Genomic DNA, 17,745 nt, shown 5'->3' with positions numbered 1-17,745 from the left:
GGACCAATTTAAAAAGCAGGACCAAAATTAAATAATCTCTGGACTGCTACCAAAGCCATGTGAAAATTTGCACAGGTTAAAATTAATGTTTAACTATATGGCTCAAAGTTTGGTGTGGAAGAAATAGGTTTGAATTTGAGAGTCACTGGCACCAGTATTAGAAGCAGGGAACTGTTCTGATAGGACTGCACTAATTATTCTAATATATAGCCAATATTTATGTCAGCATGCAGACAGTGGATGACACAGCATTTTTTTAAAATGAGAAATGAGTTCTCGTATCTTCCTACCTTCAAAGCAGTACCATCAGTTGAACAAGCCATTATATTTTCCAGTGGAATATTGTTTTCCAAGAAATAGCTTGACTTCTTCAAAAATCTATTTTAAGCTTTTGGGCAAAAAGTATTCCCTCACTGACCTAATCAAAAAAACTAGTATGTCATCAGAAGGGCTTCATTATCACATAATGTGTTTTCATCAATTTCAAGGATAGACTTCTTAACTTGCAGTTGTATAATAGTTGTTTTTCCATATTGTCTGACATTTCATCAATACTCTGACACTGATGAGTTATTCAATTGGATGGCTTGAATAGTTTCATATACACTCTGATTCATAACAGTAGAAATTACAAAAGAAACTGCAGGCAGAATCAATGATTCATCTATATAATGTGGCCTGGTAGCTTTTACAATTAAGTTTGAAATCTCATAGGATGAGATTTAGTAACAACAATGCAATTGTGTGAGTAGGTTCTATAGAAAATAAATAAATGAAGAATTACAAGTATAATCTCAAGTGAAAAAGTGTCAATATTGAACATACATGTAAAATTAAAACTCTTTAGGCAGTATTTTTTTAAATAATATAATTTGGTCAGTAAAATTTATTAAATGCTATTTGAATGTGTAAATTTTAGGTGGCAATAAAGAACATGAACACACCAAGAAAAGCAAATTGAACTTCCCTTCAAAATATGGTTAAGTATCAGACGTTTAATAGAAACTGTAGTGGTAGATAGTGATGCAGTGATAGACTTCACATATTCTCGCCTCTGCAGTTTAGCTATTTCTGGCAGATGGCCCAACTGCAGCCTTCAAGTCACGTTTTATTATTATAACACGCACAGGTCAGTAGAAGGAAAACAGTCTCCTGCTACGTACTTGCTGATTGGCCTTGGGACAGTCCTGCCAATCTGCAGTTTGTGATTTGAAATGGATGTTGAGCAGGGCTCAGTGGGCCATCATACAAGATGTGAACAATGATTTGTGTGTGGTCAACCAGGAGCAGAAGTAACGGCTGACAGGCTAAGCTGTTTTGCTGCATCATTTGCACCATCTTGCATATTTTCCCATTCACTTTACTCAGGGTTCCAATTAAGTTACATATACATTTCTTTTTATTTATATATTAAAACAGTAAATTTATGGCTCATTCAGAAACTCCTGTTGCCTTCAGTTTTTTTTTAAGTTGTAGGCCCTTACAAAATCCAGTATGACATCCACATTAAGAACCACTGAGCTAGCCAATAATATAGCTACAGGTAAGAAGAGAAGCAAGAGTAGACATTGTAAAATGACACTGGACAAAACAAAAAAATTGTGAACAAATTGAGTAAGTCATTTGCCTCAATCTTCATTGTAAAAGGCTCAAGTAACATGCCAAAAATGTAAGAGTCAGGGACCAGAAGTGAGTGAAGTCACTATTACTAAAGAGCTGACTGAGAAGTTGCAAGATCTGAAGGTGAATACTTGGACCAGATGGACTGCACACCAGGGTTCTGAAAGTAGTAGCTGAAGAAACTGTGCAGGCATTAGTTCTGATCTTTCACAACTCAGTAGTGGCAAGAATGGCATCAAAGCACTGGAAATCACTGATGTCACTCCATTCTAAGCAGGGAAGGAGACAAACGACAAGAAATGTCAGGCTAACTGGCCTATATTCAATAGTTGGTAAGATTTTAAGAATCCATCATCAGGATTAAATTTCAGAGTATTTGGAAGCACATGGTTTCCTTATGACAAACAGATTGGAATTCTCTAAGTAGACTGTAAGATAGATAAAGGAGACTCAGTGGATGTTCACTACCTGGATATTCAGAAGTTACACAAGTAAAGATGATATAACCATGAATGAATTTAAACAAAACTGGTCATTTTAAATAAGAGGCATGGGGACAGTTTGAAATGCCAAATTAAATACCAGCTACAAAAGCAAAATATCTTCTAATGCTTTGAAAGAAAATGCAATGAATCTTTCATTTTTCCTTTGAAACAGTCTAAATCAGAAATAGCACTAACTTTGATCATGTGAAATTTGTTGTTCTGCAGCTACAGTATAGTTCAAAGAAATTACTATAAATTGCAAATATTGTAAAAAAAAAAAAAAAAACAGGAATACAAACGTCATCTTCAGGGACTGTGCAGTATCTGATTGTCAGGGGAGGGGAAAGAAGCTGTTTTTGAATTACTGAATATGGGTTTTCAAGCTCCTGTACTTCCTTCACAATGGTAGCAACGAAAAGAGGGCAGGTCCTGCATAGTATGGTCCAAGTCTTTGGTAACATACCAAAACTCAAAGTTCTAAATGAATCACACTGGATCGTATAATGAATTAACTGTGCTTCCTCTCACAGAAAGCCCTCTCTGTGTGGGCTTTCAAGTGTGCACCTTTGTCTCAATGGGGCCGGTTCATTGCTCCCACATTGTAAGTAACCAAGCGTGTACTGTGGCCAACGTGACTCAACAAAACTTTAACCCTACAACTCCGTTGTTGTCCTTGCTCCACACACGCACAATATTAATGAATTAATTAATGAGCTGAAGACATGCCTTCTTCATAATTCCATCAATGTGTTGGGCTCAGGATAAAGCTGAGATGCTGACACCCAGGAATTTAAACCTGCTGACCCTTTCCACTAATAAGCCCTCAGTGAGGAGTAAGGTGCGCTCTCCCAATTTCTTCTTCCTGGAGTCCAGAATCAATTCCCTCGTCTTGCAAGTACAAGGTTGTTGATGTGAAACCACTCAACCAACCAATCTATCTTCTGCACATCCTCACTGCCATCTATTGAGTTTAGCAAAAACAATGGTGTTACCTACAAATTTATAGATGGCACTTGAGCTGTTGAAGTCAAGGCTCCAGTTTCAGAGGGAGACACAGAAGCCCAGGTTTAGAAGTTTGGTGATTAATATTGAGGGGATGGTGGATTTGAACAATGAGCTATAATTAACAGCATTCTGGCACATGTTCTGGGTGCTCCAAAGCAGAGTGAAAAGCCAGCAAGATTGTGTCCACTGTATATTGCGGAGGCAGGTGAACTGCAGCGGGTCTCTATCCTTGCTCAGGTAGGAATTAACTCTGGACGTAACCAACCTCTCAAAGCAGTTCATAACAGTAGATATGAACCAACTGATTGTCACTGAGGCAGTTTACTCTGCTCTTCTTGGACTGGTATGAATGGTGTCTTAAAGCAGTTCAGAACCTCAGACTACAAGAGTGAGAAGTTCTAGATGTCCTTGAACAAAGGCCTGCAGTACCCAGCCAGGTACACCATCAGGGCCAGGCACTTTATGAGCATTCAGACCCTTGAAGAATGTTCAACATCAGCCTCCATGACAGATCATAGGTTCAACAGATGGTGTGTGGATTCACATAGGTGTAGGGTTGCTCTCCATTTCTAAGCATGCATGAAAGCTGTTGAGCTCATTGGGGAATGAAGCATCACTGCTACTTATAATGTAAAGTGTTGCCTTATATTAAGTAATAGCATGCAAATCCTGCCACACATGTCATGCATCCAACTTTCATAAAGAACTGCCACTTTGCTATCCTGATGGCCTTCCACAAGTTGTACTTAAACTTCTTGAAGACATAGTTTAGATGAAAGCAGAATACTATCATGCAAAATAATTTCACCTTGCCCCAAAAGATGGAAGAAAGCAGTACCAAATACTTAATTTTGACAATAAAACATTGCTAAAGCTTCCCACCCAAAATAACAGCAATCAAATTAGCCATGAAAACTGTACAATCAATGCAAAACTACTTGGTGGAAAAAATACCTTTAAAAGACTTTGAATGGGAAGGTCTTGCAGTATCAATAACATCTGAAGTCGTCACACCTGGCCCTGCCATGAAAAGCATCATTTTAGCACCTCCATTGCCAATTACAATGTTTAAGCAATTTCTTTGAAGATGTAGTGTGCAACCTTGACACACAAACAGAAATAATCAGGTAGCTCTATAAAAACACAGACACACAATTCAAAGGTCTCAAGTATTGCCCAAACATCTATATTTTGAAATTAAGATTAAACTTAGATTAACACAAGTTTTTAAACTAACCTTTACAGAACATTTCACGTTATTATTTATTTTGAAATCTCATGCCATGCAGCATTTCCTAATACAGGCCAAGTGATCTTCAACTTGCAAGTACACTTTTAGACTTCCAAGGTACAAATAAATGTTATTATATATCTTGCTTTTGTGGGGAAAGGTCAAGAAAACCCAAAAATAGAAAATTTAAAAATCATGAGCATATCAATAACATTAACCTGAATGATTTAATAAACGTGGTTCAGTAAAAATTAAATCATAAGGATTCAAAATTGGAAGAGTTAAATTTATTTTAAAAACTAGAAGTATTATGAAGGACCCTTCACGAAACTGAAGCTATTCCAAATAACGATCCCTCCCAATTTCTATTTGACAACTTCATCAAATGGACACAAAAACCTCCTAGAGACATAAGAACAATTGGACTGCACTTTATTACCAAAATAAAGTTAATGGACTGGGGATACTTCATGGGTCTTAACGGAGATTGCTATGGAGATAGCAGAAACATTGACTGCATTTTCAAAACTCCATTCCTTCTAGATAGGTTCCCACTGACTGAAACAGAGCAAATCTAACTCCACTAAAGAACACAAGAGGGAAAAAATGATTAATTGCAGATTAGCTGGCTTTACACAAGTGGCAGGGAAAATGCTAGAAGATATTAAGGAAATGTTAACAGAACAATCAGAAATTTATATAATTGAGCAGTCAACATTAATCTATGAAATGAAAATCATCTGTAATGAATAGCAACACACACAAAATACTGATGCTGATGAAGGGTCTCCGCCCAAAATGTCCAACGTTTACTCTTCTCCATGGATGCAGCCTGGCCTGCTGAGTTCCTCCAACATTTTGTGTGTGTTGCTTGGATTTCTTGCAGATTTTCTCCTCTTTGTAATGAATGTAAGTTATAGGTTAACAGGTCAGAAGTTTGTTTTGAAGTTGATTATAAAAAAAATAGGTAAAGGTGTGTTTGAACTATCAAAAGTGCCACACAAAAGGTTGTTAAACAGAACGGGGCAATTATATACAACTGTATCCAATTGTTCAGAAACCCTTATAATTCTTAATTTGGCTCACTCAATCTAAAGCACAGTGAAAGTCATTTGGCCAGAAGCCAGGATGTGGGCTGGATATATACCGAGAGGTACGTACAGGGTGACCAAGAGTCAGGAACATGGATATACAGCAAGAGCACTTTCATCTTTCAGTTAGCTTGGCAATTATCAAGGAGTTACATTCAATAGTCTAGAAATTTGGTAATGTAACATCACCCAAGTCCTGAGGGTAGTGGTTAGTACCTTTGCTGCAGTTACAACACAAGGGAATGTAATAAAATTTCTCCAGACTGATCTTAGGAGAAGAGCAAAATTGTCTGATGAAAGAATAAACAGATTGGACTCAAATTCTAGCATTAGGAACAATGCTCCAATGCTTCTGGATGCCTCCAGAAGGCACGGTACATCATTAAAGACCCCTCACACCCTCTCCATGAACTGTTTGTTCTTCTGCCATCAGGTAAACGTTACAGGAGCATCAAAACTAAAACCACAAGGCTACTAAACAGCTTCCTCCCACAGTCAGTCAGACTGCTAAATAGCTGCTCTACCTGACTCTGCTTTGGACACTTTTAACTTGCACTGGACACTTATAACTTGTTTTTAACTGATATGTGGCTGTTGTGTTTTACTATTTATTGTTATGTTTATTATTTAGTGTTGCATTTGTTATGTTATGATTGCACTGCTCCTGGGAAACACAGTCTCATTCTGCCCTGCAGAACTAATGTACTGTTAGAATGACAATAAAGTTTTTGAATCTTGAAATGTATTTTTTTTACAATATAGCTACAGTGGGATCAATGCAGGAATAATGCTTTCTTTTGCCAAACTGCCTAAAACCAAAGGATTATAGTCTCCAAATTAGGAATTACTTTCAGATCAAATACAAGAAACTTCTTCAGCCAGTGGGTAGTGAACTTTCAAGCTCTCTACCCAAGAGGACTGTGAAGACTTATTCACCAAATACATTCTATTTGTTTTACCTTCCACTTAATCTGCGTTCTCACAAGCCAAACAGTATTTTGTAATGTGTGCTCTAACCCAATGGTCCCCAATCTCCGGGCCACGCGCAAAGCATGCAGGGGGTGCAGAAGTAGGCAGAACGCACCCAGCACATCTTTAAGAAAAAAGCCGAAATAAACAAGCTAATTTCTGGGCCAACATTTACATGCTGGGCAGTACCTAATCAATTAGCTTATTTATTTTGTTTTTTTTCTTGAAGATGTGCTGGATGCGTTCCGCCTACCGCTGCACCCCTGCGTGCTCCGCGGCCCAGTATCGGTCCGCAGCCCAGAGGTTGGAGACCACTGTCCTCACCTCTTTCACTTGTCCAGAGCTTATTTGCCTCTCTTCCGCATAATTCCTCCAACGTTCTGCACCATTGCAAGCTAAACCTCTCTACTTTTGTAAATCCCTTTATCTACACACTTTTATACTCTTGAACTTTGTGTAAAATATGCTGTTGAAAATTTGGAGTTACTTGAATTATGTAATGGACCGTGCCTGCCAAAAAATGTGTGGTCAAGTTTTAGAAAAGTTTTAAAATGTGTAAAAACCCATCAGTAGAAAACAATGTTAAAAATGGCAAGTTTTTTTTAAATTGAAGTGACTGACATTCATCATGTTTTAATGAGATTGATTAAAAACATGCTGAACTTTCTTATAACATGCCAAGGCTTAAAACTATACATCTTTTATGGAGTACGGTTTCTACATTACCTTGAACACTGTATCGATAATAATCTGGATCTTCTGCTTCAGCTTTGATTGGAATTGATTCAATTGAAGTACCTGAAAAACATTTTGACAAATTCTATTGAGAATCAGGAGAAATTTAGAGTAAAAGTAGAGAATGAAGATATTTTCATTTATTACCCTCAAGAGATCAACAGTTAGCAAGCTATTCAGATATCAGAAGCAAAGGATGAATGTATTAATTATTTTGAAGTGATTCTAAGGAATGAGTGTAATAGATCAGAACTAATCCCATTGGTCTCATCATCAGAAATCATACCGCAATACAGACATATAGATGAAAAAAAAGTAACAGTACAAGCTACACTTGAATTACTTATAGTAGTTCTACAAGTTGTTTATCTAGTCTTCAATTTAAAATATCATGGACACATATCTTTCAGTATATCAATCTTGACAGGAATACAATTGCATTTAACACATGAAACTTTTGATTACAATATTAGTTCTTTCCATCCCTAAATCAAAGCACAAAGAGTACGTAAATCACCCAGCGATGCAGTCATTAAAATTTGACCACAAGCAGTTTACAATTTACAGTTAATTTTAAGAGCAGTGTGCAGTGTTAAGGTTACATGATTATTTTCATTATCTAATTTAATGCTTATTTAAATATCACTCCTCTTGCAAATTGATCTAAGCAGTTGTAGACATGGTGGCGCAAAAGAAGTTGCAATAACACATTCGCTATGACAGCTAGTAGCCCGGTCCTCAGTTTTTCATCTTTTTGCATTATTTTCCACTTTCCTTTTGAAAAATTATGCTGAAAAATGCTGCAAACATCAGTTTTAGAAGAGGATTTCAAATTCTGACAACACAATCTGCAAAAGACCATAAGCTTTTCCTTTATTCCCCTTTAATCACCAACTCACTCACTGCCCCTCAAAACTTCGATACTCATCAGATCGCCTAATCTCTACTTTAAAAGAGTGTCATAACTACACTGCCTTTATTAAGGGTGTAAGAAACTAATAACCTGATCAATTGAAGTTTTAAAGGTATACAAATCTATGAATTAGCAACACTCAGATCACTCAGCACCAATCCTTTCCTGTCATTCAAAAAGACTGTGAGTGATCAGAACATAACCTCAACTCTACGCTTCTGTCTATCCACCATATTCTTTTGCATCAAGAAATTATTTACCCATGAATAAAAGTGAGATGTTAATGGAATCTTTGAATATCTTGGGGAAGAGTTCCAAAGGTGAACTCTCATGATCCATTGAGAGAAAAAAAAATTTGCCTCATCCATTTTTAAATGAGCAATTCATTTTTAAACACTGACTCAATTCCAGATCTCCTTCAAGTGGAACTATCTTTACATCATTTCCACTGGGATCATAAACATTCATTCAAATTGCTCTCTAAGCTCCAGCTGATAAAACCATAGCTGATTAACCTTTCTTCATAGGACAGCCCACCCACTCCAATAATCAGTCCAGTAATCGCTGAACATCTTCCAACACATTAACATCCTTATTAATTTAGAAGACCATAACTACCCCCTAGCAATAAATAAGTTAACTTTTTAATTCCTTATATTACCTGCATATTAACCTTGTGAATTAAACACAATCTATAGTACTAGTTACTTCTTAAAAAAACTACAATAAATTGGTCAAAGATGATTTTCCTCTCACAAATCTTTTGAGTTTGCTTAATTGCTTTGAATCTTCTAAGTGCTCTATAACGTCTTCAGTAATAGCTTCTGTTAAACTATCTGTCCTATAGCTTCCTGCCTTGTCTTTTTAAATATTTGTTATTTCCCAATAACAGAAGTCTACAGGAGTTATAAATGCTGAATAATTATCTGAAATTACCAAAAAAATTGTGGTGGGAATGCTGCAAATCTGAACTAAAAGTACTGGAAACATTGATTATCTGAAGTTGTTCAACTCTAATGTCAGGTCCACAAGACTTTAATATTCTGAGTCAAAAAATATTAGAGATGTGCAACAGACATTCAAGGTAGCAAATGTAACTCCACTATTCAAGAGAGGGAAATTGAAAACAAGGACCAGTTAATATGATATGACTATAGTAGGGGATATGCTAGTAATAGGTATTGGAGACATAGCAACAAAAAGTTACAACATATATCAAATGAGTCAACAAAACAATGAAAGGGAAAACAAACAAGTAACCTAAAGCTTGAATAGCCTTTTGGTTTTGTCATGTAAAGTTGAGGTAGAATCTGAGTGGATTAATGGGCAAATGAGTGACTAGGTTATGGGGAAATGGAAATAATTGAGAGTTGGTATAGATTAATTGATTGAGCAGGCTCCTGCTTCATGAAGTTTTTCAGAAGGTGCTATACTACATAAATACAGCAAACATTAGGTCATTTCCTGGTTGGCATCCCTAATTATAAGGGTATCTTTAGGAAGAATGTTTAACTGATTACAAATTGTGTCAACAACTTGGATGAAGAGCAAGTAAAAGCTGAGGCTGCTCACTTTGAGATACTTCCCAACCCCAATATCACCTGACTCACAAATAATGCAAATCATAAAGACTATACATACCTAAATGAATTAGAAAAGAAAATATGAGAATGCAAAGACATCCCCAAGTTCATATCCCATTACATCTGGAGTACCTGGTACTATCATGGTCACATTCCTTTATCCAATGATGGTTAACTTTATTGACAAAGCAAAAGCTGGCCAGAATACTCAAAAGCTCAAATATTTGAAGAAAGGAACATTATTCATATTTCTTTTTGGTGACCTTCCTTGCTAAAAAGGGCGAAAAAAACATCCCGTCTCTTCAGAGATGCAGCCTGAGCTCTGAGCACTTCCCAAAAAATATTTGTTAATTTTCAGATATCCAGCATCTCTAGACTTTCAAAAAAAATTCTAATAACATTAACCCTAGAACTACGCAACAAGCAGATCAATTAAATTATGGTTATTCTTGCTCTGAAAGAATCATACAATATAGTGTAACTTATTCTATTCTCAATAACTTTACAATATTTTTACCCCCTCAATGATAAAACCATCACTACGTCATTAATTTTATAATTAATCTAATGCAAGTAGAAAACACAAAACTTTACTAAAAACATAAATAAGGACTATGAAAAATACATCAACAGCCATATTTTTTCTTTAATTAAAAGCAAATGTAATTTTAGAAAGTAACACTTACTCGGTTGGTTATCATCACATGGCTCAGTTTTCACCTTAACTGGAACAAAGCTACAAAATAGAACATTCAAATATATTCACTTTTGCCATGGTTTGTTATTCCTTTTCGGCAAGTGCAGAAAAGCAAGTTATTTTCCAATAATCTCTCTTTCTCTCTTTTCCTTTACTGGAGGTCAACTCAGGTTTAACTTTAGATACTATACCATGTTACAATTCTAAATGGATTGTTTTTAGAATAAATGAACACAATATTAAAATACAGAAGGCTATTTAGCCCAGCATCAGTTTTTGTCAATCATCCCAACTCTTCCCTCCAGAAAACATAATTCACTGTAACCCACTCTCCCACTGGCTTCTGGCCATATATGTGGAAGAATTCTAGCTTTCTATTATTCCTATATCATATCTTCTCTATCTATACCAAAGCACAAAAGAGTAGTGCATCAAATGCAAGCTGATGCAGAAAGTTTGCTCATTACAGGCAGCATGATAAAGTCACACCACTTAAAATTCATAAACTAGTCAAAGATGGTATTGGTGATTTTCGAATTCAACAGCAAGCAATTCTCAGTAGTGGAGAGTCCCAGCTGAGACTATCCAAACAGTGATCTCCTCCACAGAGGTAGTTTTCACTATCAATAGGGAATGCCTGCAAACAATGCACCTCAGCTGTCGAGATTAGAAAATGACACCAACGATCTCTGTAGTTACCATATTTCTTTCTTTTAAAACAAAGTTAAAGAGCCAGAAATAACTTTTTATTCAGTGGCAGAGACAAAAGGTATAAATAAGGAAAACAAATATGACTAAAAAGTAATCATCTTCCTGTTTTCATAGCAAAAGTCACAATGTGGCAGAAGCAATGCAAAGGTAAAGGTCTAAAGGCAGTTAATGGAACTAATATTAATAAAGGAATAGTATTTTGGAGTAAGAGGAGCCGCAAAGCAACAAATTTCATGACAAATGTCAGTGATAATAAACCTGATTCTGATAAACCTTCTTACTAAGAAAAATAATAGAACTAAAAGCTGATGTAGTCCAGAAACTTGGGCATCTGAGGTTGCTATAGATCAGGATATATTGCTACTAGTTTCCTAAAATTATTTTAATTCTGCAACAGTCCCAAAATGCCTAAACAAAGGTTGTTATATAAAATAAGGACAAGGGAAGACAAAAATGTATCTTCATTGGTATTGGACTGGTTTAAAGGTAGAAATCAGTAAAATCAAAAAGGGTACTTTCAAAGTGGATGCTTCAACTATTTAAAATCTACATTTTTGATTACTTAGATGTATCCAAAAATAGACAATAAAGTATACTATGATGAATGAGTGCACATACGTGCAGAAGGTGGAAACTGACGACTAATGTTGGACATTGATATTGTAAAATGCCACAGGACGGTTTCCCTTGTTTGTTGGCACGACAGCTGGGGGAGCTGCATGGTCTTGCTTGTAGCAAGGACTAGGCCTCAGGCCATGGGCTTGCCTGCTGCTACAGTCGGGAAAGAAGACAGCAGAGGCAATATAGCTCAGCATCCATACTTGGTTGTGGGCTGGCCTCTCATGTGGGTGCTACCCTCCAGTGTTCGATCAGTGGAACGGCAAACTAGACTTCATGCATGTGTTCATCTGGAGGCTGCCGGCAACTGCACCATCAATTTGCAGGGCATGTCACTCAGAGACTTGGGTTATACATGTTTTTTGCATAACTGTATACTTGCTTGCTATCTTGAGCGTGCTGTGTGCACCTTGTGCTGTGTACATTTTGCACCTGGGCCTCAAAGGAACACTGTTTCATTCAGCTGTATTTATGCATGGTTGAATGCTAATTAAACTTTAACTAATGTGAAAACTGAGCTCATTCATTTCAATATGGACAATATGACAAACAATAAAATAATCTGGGTATTATTGAACATGAATAAATACAAACTCAGTAGGAAGACAAACATTACACTGGCCTTTTGGCAACATGGATTCAAGAGACTGAAAGACAGCAAAAAAATATTACGGATAATAAGAAATTAGCACAATGGTCTTCAGCAATGCAAGCTGAATCCTACCCTGCAGTGCAGTTGATGCAGAGCTTATGCATTCTTTCTATGACTATGTAGGTTTCTACTCAGTGCTCCAGTTTTCTCCAGTATACCAAAGATTGCCCACTGTAAGTTACTCCCAGTGTAAATAATTAGTAAAAGAATCAAAGGGAAGTTGCTACAGGGAAATAAGGGCAGGGTAGAATAGAAGAATAGGATGGGATTGCTCTGTTTGAAGTCAGCATGTCTTAATGCACCAAATGGTATACTGTGTCATAGTAAGTACGTTAACAAGGCAAGTAAGTGGGGAAAAAGAAACATAGGTGAGGGAATGGGGAAAATCACAAAAGTACACAAAGAGACACCAAAACTAGTAAGAGGTTATAGCAGATGGAGTAGACAGGCAAACATAAAGCAAAGCTTCAGAATAATGGATCTAAATCACAGTGAAGGTTTTAGTAAATAAATACAAGAATTTCTACTTTTTTTAAAAAAACTTTCTGCAGATATGGAAGAGTACCTTCAAAAGGAAATACCCACACAAATATTCTGAAAGAATGTACAGACTGACCTACAACTGAAAATATAAATACCATACCTTGTACACCCAAATGAGACAAATATAGACTATGAATTTTTGCAGATTATACTGAGTTTGAGATAAATCATTAAAGTTTTAAGTACTGCAAGGACAGAAAGACCAACCTACCCCCCAGGGGGCATCTGTGCGTTCTCCTTCCCAGTTGGTCGCTTTGTTTCCACTAAAGAAAAATAGAAATGTTAATCTCTAAATGAGTGACTTGCTTGGAAAACAATCTCTAATTCAACATTCATGTCAAAAGATCTAGAGGCCTTTAACTCTTTTTCGTATAGCTGAAAGACAATGCCCAAGAACTTTATGCCTTTTATTTCATGCTGGATTTGTATACTAAAGCCAATTACAATAGATGAACAAAAGATTAGCCCTTTCATAAAGGAAATAAAAAAATCTAGCAGTTCATTTCATGTTCATTAGGATCTTCCATGAAACTGGTAATTTCAATTCATTGTCTTTGAATAAACAGGATTATTCAAACTGGAAAAAATCTAAAGCTGGAAAAGCTGGTGATAGTTTGAAAGTGAAATTTTACCCAGCCGCAAATTATGGGAGATTGCAATTTATTCTTACATAACAAGCAGGCTAGGTTAAATCTTCAGTATACAGTTTATAGGCATAAACATTAAGTTTTTTTTTCAAATCTTCAACATCTGATACCTAAAGGAATAAAAATTTAAACAGGATATTTGATGTTCAAATACTAGAGAACATCGATTGATAAATGTACTTGCCAATGTTGGCAAGTTGGATATTTCATATTATGTAGAAGAGCAAACAGCTGAACTGGGGGTGGGGGGGTGATATAACAGAACTAGAGTACAAAAAACCAAAATGACTTAAAACAACTGCTAAGCATGGAGGAAAGATTAACCTTATACAGTCAGTGCAACTAATTTACAGCACTCTAGTCACCAGGTTTGATTTGCATGAGTTTTAAAGCTTGGCTATGAACTGACAGTATGACATTGTCAATATAAAGTATCCCACACAAGGGGTATTTAGTTTGTCCATATGTACCTTTTTTTTTAAAACTTCTACTACATAATAATTTGCTGTATTATGCCACTTCACAATTTATATTTATTCACCTTGCTTGCTTTTATACTCATCATGACATAGGAGACTGTTTAGTGCATCAGGTACAAGTTGCATAACACTCTACTGGCCATTCCAAAAGGAGTTTGCTTTTCTCCATTAGCTATTTATATCCAACATACATGCAAGGCAACTTTCAATCATTTGTGAGGTGGTTGACCTGTATCTTTAGGGTAGATTGAAACATCCACCTGTTTATTTGTTAGTACAGTCGGCCCTCCTTATCCATGAGGGATTGGTTCCGGGACCCCTCGCAGATACCAAAATTTGCGGATGCTCAAGTCCCTTATTCAACCTGTCTCAATGTGGTGGACCTTAGGACCCAGCAGAACCCCAGACCATATTTAACCAGTCTCAGTGCGGTGGACATTAGGACCCAGCGGCTGAGATCTGAATCCGCAGTGTTTCTGTTCACAAAAATAATCACAATAACGATTGAAAATAAAGTGGAAATAATAAAGTAATCGGAAAGAGGTGAAATGCCATCGGTCATTGGAAAAGCATTAGGCTGCAGTCGGTCAACGATAGGAACAATTTTAAGGGATAAAGTGAGAAAGGCCCTGCCCTGATGAAAGCTACAATTATTACTAAGCAACACAGTGGTTTAATTATTGGGTTTTGGGGTTTTGATCCTCCACATGAACCCGGCACAGTGGAGAGCGCACTCAATAGCGATCTGTCATTAGATCGAACTCGGGAACTTCCCGAGCCCGGCGCTGAAACATACGTTCTTAAGTGTTTTATATGCATAGAAAGGTAAAATATATACTATATACAAATGCAAACGTTTGACTAACTGACGCTAAATAATACCGGATGTATCTGTTCCGACTTACTTAGTAAGAGAACTTCCGATTTTTTTCAATCCCGATTCACAATAACCCACACACATCCTCCCGTATACTTCAAATCATCTTTAGATTACTTATAATACCTAATACAATGTAAATGCTATGTAAAATAGTTGTTATACTGCATTGTTTAGGGAATAATGACAGGAAAAAAAGTCTGTACATGCTTGAACAAGTGCTGGAAGAGCACTTCCTGGTTTTCGCGATTTGCAGTTGGTTGAATTTGCGGATGCGGAATTTGCAGATAAGGAGGGCCGACTGTAGTTGTACCACTAGTGCATGAGTAACAGCAATTGCCATTAGATTGTTTCAATAAACTATGGTTCCATACTGCACTGAGTATTCTAACCATCACAAAGATGTGTATTTTTTAATGACAGAAATATCCTCCCTGTGAAGAAGCTGAGCATATATTACGCCAATGAAAAATTTTAGACTTACTACAATTCAGACATAAAATGAATCTAACTGAAACAGCCAAGCTCACGAACACTAGATATTGAATCTTTACCTAGCTTATTGTGTGCATAAACGAACATTATCTTTTAAGGGAATATCAAATTTTCGTATTAAAGCAACTTAGTTACTTAAATTGTTTGTCAAGTCTCAAATCTGCCAAAATAGCTACCATAGTCAGGGAAATGTTTGTGCATAAAAACCTATGCTATCCTGTAATGTGTGCTATTCAGCCTTCAGGGCTACTTTCAGAAAAGATAGATTTTTCTTTGCATGGTTATATATGCATGAATGTAGCGATGGCAATATTTTAGAATAGAAACCACTTATTATAGGATGTTTTATCCCACAAATCAATGCAAACTACAATAATACCTGGGAGCTTAGCATGTCAATGACAAATATATAAATTAGCTATTATATTTTTTTTTAAAAAGCTTTGAGCACATAAGATTTTTCAATTCTGACATTAATTGCTTTGAAATCCATGCTAACTACTTTGAGTCCTTTTTCCATGCTGCTCCACAGAAAGACAATTCCTAGCAGTCTTTGAAGGGACATAGTTAAGTGGAAAGAATGCTACAATTGCAACGATTAATAACTACCAAATTAGCCATCATAATTTGAATGACAAACTGATAAACTGCATAGAGACAAATACGATTACTGGAATTGGGATGGGAGCAACAAACTGCTGGAAGAACTTAGTGGGTCAGGCAGCATTTCTGGAGAGAAGTGGGCAGCAGTTTTTCAGTTTGGACTCAGTAACCACATTGATCCAAAATGATGACTATCCATGTCCCAACACAGATGCTACCCGACCTAATTTCCTGCAACAGTTTGTTTGTTGAAAGACTGCGTAAGTGCTTTATATTTAAAATCTAAGATTCATACAATGTATACCCTATATCCACAATACTTAAACAATTTATTTTTTAAGAAACCTGTTGGGGAAAATGGAGCAGTATCGTACAACGTCGCTCACGTCCATTCAATATATCCTTCAAAAAGTTGGATTGCAATGCAAGTGCCTGCTTCAGATATTCAACTACAACCTGGCCTTTTCAGTTAATCTTCTATTAAGATAACTTACCTAGCCAGTTAGTACACTCAGCCTTGCATCCTGAGCAACAAGTCTTAAAAGCTAACATGAAGATCATGATTATACATTTCTCACATATTGCAAGCTCATCATTATTTCATTACACAACATATTTTCTTCAACCTCTTAGAAAATAGTGAAAAATAGCAAATATTGACTTTAATTTGTTGACTAGGTGATCATGAGGAACTTCATGGAAATATTTATAATCAATGCATATTTAAACTACCAAATTATATATTCACTACAACTGTATCAGCTTTATCTTTAAAAAAATTGCAGGCTAGGTTATATGCATATGCAACTTACAATGATGAATGGCAGTGTCCAGAAAAGGCCTGGATTAGAAGAAAGTAATTACACATTAATGATAACCATGTAAAATTTTCAAATAATTCAACAGCTCACTTTCACATTTTATTGAATACAAAGATATTATGGATAATTAGAATGTTTTCTACAACATCTATTTCAACTATCAGGCAAAGAAGTAAAACATACAAAAATTTACACAAATAAATCTGGGACACATTTTTTTCCTCAAAAATGAAATGAATAACAAGTTAAATCATTCAGCCTTGGCTAATGATATAGTAAGGGCAACTTTCAACAGTATGGACTTCAAATGTTGAATTTGCTGAAGAAATTCAAATTAGTCTTCTAACAACTGTACTTTCCGAAATTGCAGATATCGCAACACAGAATGTCTTCATAAATTTGCCATGCACTTCAGGTTTTATCATTATTGCTCTCCCAGACAGCATGAACTATGCAGAATAATTCATGAAAAGGGACAGAATGGGTAACATGCACAATGAAAAGTAATTCCGCAAGTAATCCTTTATAAAATTATTTCAGTTTTGCGATCCACACACGCCTATTACACCACTAGGCTCAAGTAGACCCAAAGTATCACAAGTTATTGTAATGATGAAATTGATTTAAAAAGTTGTAAAGCATTCCCTACATGTGCACAAATTTAAAAATCATGAAATCACCAGAAGCACTAAAGCATCACAAATGAGGAAACCTCTTGACTTTAAATAATTACTGGCATTTGGAATAAACTTAAAGTGTAGATGTCAAACTTCAAATTTTTAATTTGTGCATTTTCTTCCTCTTGTCAGCATCTGGATTTGATCAGAGTACTACAATCAAGGTACTACAACTACTCTGCAGTTTTCTAATTGCATTTGTTCTCAAGAGGTTATGAATAAGCTAGAGTGTATGCACATGTAGGGAATGCTTTATATAGCAACTTCAATTGGTAGACAAATTTCTTTTTAGT

General features: G+C 36.1%; 1 protein-coding gene across 11 annotated transcripts in view; it reads right to left on the bottom strand.

Moving 5' to 3' along the window:
- Window positions 1-17,745, bottom strand: part of LOC140731838 (general transcription factor II-I-like) — a 160,804-nt gene that overhangs the window by 93,141 nt on the left and 49,918 nt on the right. For all 11 annotated transcript variants that reach the window (XM_073053731.1, XM_073053732.1, XM_073053728.1 and 8 more), the window contains 5 exons: window positions 16,767-16,795; window positions 13,065-13,116; window positions 10,319-10,368; window positions 7,128-7,199; window positions 4,065-4,130 (listed from right to left, as the gene is read on the bottom strand). In XM_073053731.1, the coding sequence (XP_072909832.1) occupies window positions 4,065-4,130; window positions 7,128-7,199; window positions 10,319-10,368; window positions 13,065-13,116; window positions 16,767-16,795 (269 nt within the window). The remainder of the gene's footprint in view (window positions 1-4,064; window positions 4,131-7,127; window positions 7,200-10,318; window positions 10,369-13,064; window positions 13,117-16,766; window positions 16,796-17,745) is intronic.

The sequence above is a fragment of the Hemitrygon akajei genome, chromosome 8, assembly GCF_048418815.1.
Source record: "Hemitrygon akajei chromosome 8, sHemAka1.3, whole genome shotgun sequence".
Classification (NCBI taxonomy): Eukaryota; Metazoa; Chordata; class Chondrichthyes; order Myliobatiformes; family Dasyatidae; genus Hemitrygon; species Hemitrygon akajei.
This window is presented reverse-complemented; position numbering and strand designations above follow the sequence as displayed.